Below are 4,885 nucleotides of genomic sequence, written 5' to 3' on the forward strand. Positions count from 1 at the left end.
ACCAAATGGTAAGCTGGACACAGATTTTGTCTGACCCTAGTCAAACTTTTAAGCTTTCGACCAGATCTGTGTGGGCCCACCGTGATGTATCCATTTATCCACACCGTCCATCACTTTTCTAAGATCATATCTTGAGGCATTGGCTTAAAAATAAGGTAGATCCAACGCTCTAGTGGATTGCACCAGAGATGACTCTTACATTTAATGCAACTTGTCGATTAGTGGCTTTTGTGCATTTAATGCAACCCAAGTTTAAACATGATCTTAGAAAAGAAATGGATGGTGTAGATAAGCATAAATTCATGGTGGCCCCATGTAGATCTGGTCAGACGCTTAAATGTCCGACCAGACTCAAATAAACATTTCGGTAGCCACCAAGATGTTTTTAATGGCGGAGATTCAATCAACATTGTTTCTATAATGTGATACAACTAATATTTGAATCTGTTTCAATTTTGGAATAAGTTTTGGATGAATATGATATTTGCTTTTCCTCATCATCAGGTCAGTGTGACCTTATGAAAAGATTTGATAGAAAATAAATGTTACGATGGGCCTTACGAATATTTTGGGGTAAAAATCATTTTTGAGCTCATAATCTAAAATTATCTAGCAAAATAGATGAACAGTGTGGATATAATAAATACATCAGGCCCACGAAACTTTTAATATCCTTTTAACCGTTCGTATAACCTGAGTTTGAAGATCGTCGGTGCTCATCTCGTCACGACATATACCCACACCAGCCAATCCATTTCCACAAATCAATGGTATATGCTAGGTTGGTTGTGGGTCAAGTTAAAATGACTTGAGCACAAACACAGCTTGGAAAAGTGTACGTTTCCATTATAGACCGGACGGACTACCCACGTTATTTTACGCGACCCGAAAAAAACCTTATGGCATGTTTGGACGGGCCCATCCCATGGGATTTGATTGTATTAGGGTGGATGGCAGCTATTTCAAGGTAACGATGGCTGCGTCAGTGCATTGCTGGGGATTGTTATATTCAGGGATTTTAACCACCGAGTCTGTTTGGCATGCTTGGCCAATGCCAATCCGTCCAACGAAACACGTCCCAGGCAAAATAGACGGGATTAGGAGGGATTGGGTGGATTTCAAGGTAATGATGGTGATGTCAGTGGATTGCTGGCAATGCCATGGGATTGCCCCAATTCAAGCAGAAGTTCAATGTGCCTGCTTGGCATGCCTAGCCAATCCTAGGATTGCTCCTTCCAATCCCTTCCAATACAATCTAATCCCATCCAGTCTGCCTGGCCAAACAGGTGGTAATTAGACTATTAGTTGTACGGACGAACCTAGAAAGACAAAAATACCTCTACTTTTTCATTAAAAAAAAAACTAACGTCCGTGACTTAAAAATCACTTTTGGTCAGATAAGTTTCCAGGCGAAGGAAAAACAAAGGGCATTGTACGGACTTGTCTACAATGCTAATTTTTTCCTTGGAAAATTGATGAGGGGGTGTTGCCCGGTTCATTGCCACCGTTACTTATGAGACAAGGAATTCAAATTTTGCAGAGAGAACCAGTGTAGACAATGGCAGCTTCTTGGGATGATGATGATCGACGGCGCAAAGGAGGAAGAGGAGAGATTGTGAGCCCTTTGTCACAACGCATGAGGCAACAAATATGGGATTGCTTGAGAGATGACAAGATTTCGGTATTCTCAGTATGGGGGTGGCAGGGGGTAGGGAAGTCACGGATTGTGAGACAGGTGGTCGCGGAAATGGAGGAATCTGAAGAATCTAGCCGACTGTTTGATGTGATCATACGAGTAAAAGCACCAAGGATCGAGAGTCTTGGAGAAAAGATGCTGGAGAAATTCAGAGAAGAATTCGACCATTTGCAGGACCAGATTACAAGATATGGCAGACTAATATTTAAGCTTGAAATTGAGCTTTATAAGAAGATACGGGTTTTAAAGATGTTGGATGCAAAGGGAAGAAGGAATCGATTAATGGAGGTGCAGATGGAAATCAAGGAGGCATTGGATATCCCAGAGTCCATACAATTCTCTACAGCTGCTAAGCGTATCAAGGATAAGTTAAGCGGCCAAAGGTTCCTCCTCATCTTTGAAGATGTTTGGGAAAGCTTTGACTTGCAAGAGATGGGAGTTCCAATCACAGCCCCTACCACCACCATTGGCAGCAAAGTCGTCATCACCACTCAATCCCATGAAGTTTGTTCCAAAATGGGAGCCCAATTAAAAATCATGTTGGAGGAGTGGTCTAAAGAAGATGCCTGGGATTTTTTACAGGAAGAGACAGCTGATGTAGCTGCCCGCATTGGTTTCTCAACTGGAGACATGGTCTTGAATTGCTTTTCTTACGTCTCCTTGTTCTGTCGAAATGGATGCTCAATCGATCGAGATTCCTTGATAGAAGAGTATTGGAGGTCAGAGGGTTTTTTAGATGGGTCGTTCAATGAAGAGGAGAATAAAGAAGCAGCTTTCAAGAAAATGGGGAATCTACTGCTCAAAGAGCTGGCAGAGAGATGCATGGTGTTATTGTCCCTGGCGTCATCAAACCCAAATTACCTAACTCTCTTTCTAGAGCAGTCTTTAGAAAATTTAGCGCCTTGGGACTCTCATCCTAAGGAAGCGGAATTTAACGTCTGGCTACAAAAGCAGTTTACATTGGAGGAATCTTCAGGAGGACCATGTCATGTGGATATGAATTCTCATGTGAGGCAAGTGATTGATTCTCAAAAGTTACTAGTGAAATACAACTTGGACGGGGAAGAATCATGCCAATGGATCTCATTATCCCACAATCAGGTAGAAACACTCCAATTCAGCTCTCCCAATTGCCCTTTTATGTCGACGTTGTTGCTCAACGATAACGATCGTTTGCAAGAAATCCCAGACAGTTTTTTCAAGAATATGACCAGACTCCGAGTTCTCGACCTTTCTTCTACAAGCATCACTTCCCTGCCATCGTCCATGTCCTGTCTTCATGAATTACGGTTATTGAAGCTTCGAAGCTGCTGCAAGCTAGAGTCTCTTCCAGCCGCATTCTTAAAGGATATGCAGAAGCTTGAGATCCTCGATCTCCATCAAACTCCCCTGACAAAGATGGTGGAAGTATCCTTCCACAACATGCATAGCCTCCGAAGTCTCGATATCTCTGGTGCCTGCAACCTTAGTCGGCTCTCGCTCAAGGGTTGTCGCTCTCTATTGAGACTGGTCAGCCCAGATAAACTTTCAAAACTTGAGTCGCTTGATCTTTCAGGCACAAGAATTGAAGAGCTTCCACACGGAATTTTCAATATTACTAACATGCGGTGCTTGGACCTATTGGGAATGGAGCATCTCAAGAGGGTTGACTAGAGAAAGGTAGATAGGCTTCCAAAAAAATTAAATTGGGATCGATGGGGCTTGGACTTGCTGCGTGAACAGCTCCAATACAGCAGCATATATCGCATCTCGGTTAGTGATGCTAGTGTTTTTGAGACTTTGGACCAAAGCTCAAAATTATGGAAATCCTGCTTTCTAAAATTTTATTTCTTGGTCTGTCCCTGTGAGGGAGGGCCCAAGGATATATTTGCTTGTTTTAAAAGAAACCGATTTCTCTACCAGCATATTTATACTCGATTTGAGCAGTCTTTGAGTTATGAAAGATGGCTGGAGGTTTGCGGTGGTAAGAATTCCCTAGACGGTATTAGAGGATTGCTCTCGGTGATTGAATTCCTTCGTTTGTATGGTAATGTGTTCATTAAGGCATTGTCTAATCTAGGCATGAAGATGGACCACCTTAAAGAATGTTGGATTGAGAAATGCCATCAGTTGGAGTATCTGTTCGTAGGAGGGACGTCTGATGATGCGGCAATCTGTTTAGAAAATCTAAGGGTGTCGGATCTTGCCAAATTAAGGAAAGTGTGCCGAGGGGAGTTAGGAAGAGGGAGCTTCGCATGTTTAAAGAATATATATTTAGAATGTTGCCCGAAGCTCATCAACTTCTTCTCTTCTAGTATTCGGTTACAGAATCTTGAATTACTTGAAATAAAATTCTGTTGTAGACTGGAGAAGGTTTTTGAAGAAGACAGCGTGGAGGGGCAAAATGCATTTCCACAACTAGTCGATTTACGTCTTTAGGATCCACGCAAACTCAAAAGCATTTGCGGTGGGCACTTGCCGATGCTGAAGAAGTTGAAGATTCGAGAATGCCCTTTGCTAGAGAAGCTTCCTCTTCATAACACAAATGCTTCTACATCAGAAGTCGAGATCCAAGGTGAGCTGACATGGTGGGAAAGCATTAAATGGGAGGGCAACATCAAGCCAAGCAACATCCATTTCAAAGAATGGTGTCCATCAAATGAGTGATTCTTCTCTGCTTAAACTATCTCTCTTTTATTTGGAACTTCATTTTTTTGTATCATGCACTAATATGCGCTTTCAATATGAATGGACGACGTGTATACAGTCACCTACATAACAGTCGGCACCACACTCCGGGGTCTCACCAATCCGGGTTCTCACGCAATCAGCTTCCCCTTTGATGTCGGTTGCCAATCATGCGACGCCCACCTTGGAAGTGGTTCGTCTATCATGTGTGGCCATCTTAATGTGGAATGCTCATCATGCGGGCCCAATTTCAAAGTGGTCCTACATTATTCGGTGCTTGCATTATATGTGGGTCATTCATCATTAGGGGCTGATCTTTGATGTCAACTGTCCTCATGTGGCCGAACTTGATATGCGTTCCATTATGTGGGGTTCACCATCAATGTTATTATCCATCATGTGGGGCTCACCTTCAATCTCCACCGTCCATCATGTGGATCCCACCTTTGATGTGGACCATCCAAGTGTGGACCCTACCTTTGATGTGGATCATCCATCATGTGGTGCCTGCATTGGATATGA

General features: G+C 42.8%; 1 protein-coding gene across 1 annotated transcript; it reads left to right on the forward strand.

The window, feature by feature from the left end:
• Positions 1 to 1,558: 1,558 nt before the first annotated feature.
• LOC131217381 (disease resistance protein At4g27190-like) lies at positions 1,559 to 3,349 on the forward strand. The gene has a single exon (XM_058212297.1). The coding sequence runs from the start codon at positions 1,559 to 1,561 to the stop codon at positions 3,347 to 3,349; it is 1,791 nt and encodes a 596-aa protein (XP_058068280.1).
• The last annotated feature ends 1,536 nt before the right edge of the window (positions 3,350 to 4,885 follow it).

Source organism: Magnolia sinica, chromosome 10 (genome assembly GCF_029962835.1).
Source record: "Magnolia sinica isolate HGM2019 chromosome 10, MsV1, whole genome shotgun sequence".
NCBI lineage: Eukaryota > Viridiplantae > Streptophyta > Magnoliopsida > Magnoliales > Magnoliaceae > Magnolia > Magnolia sinica.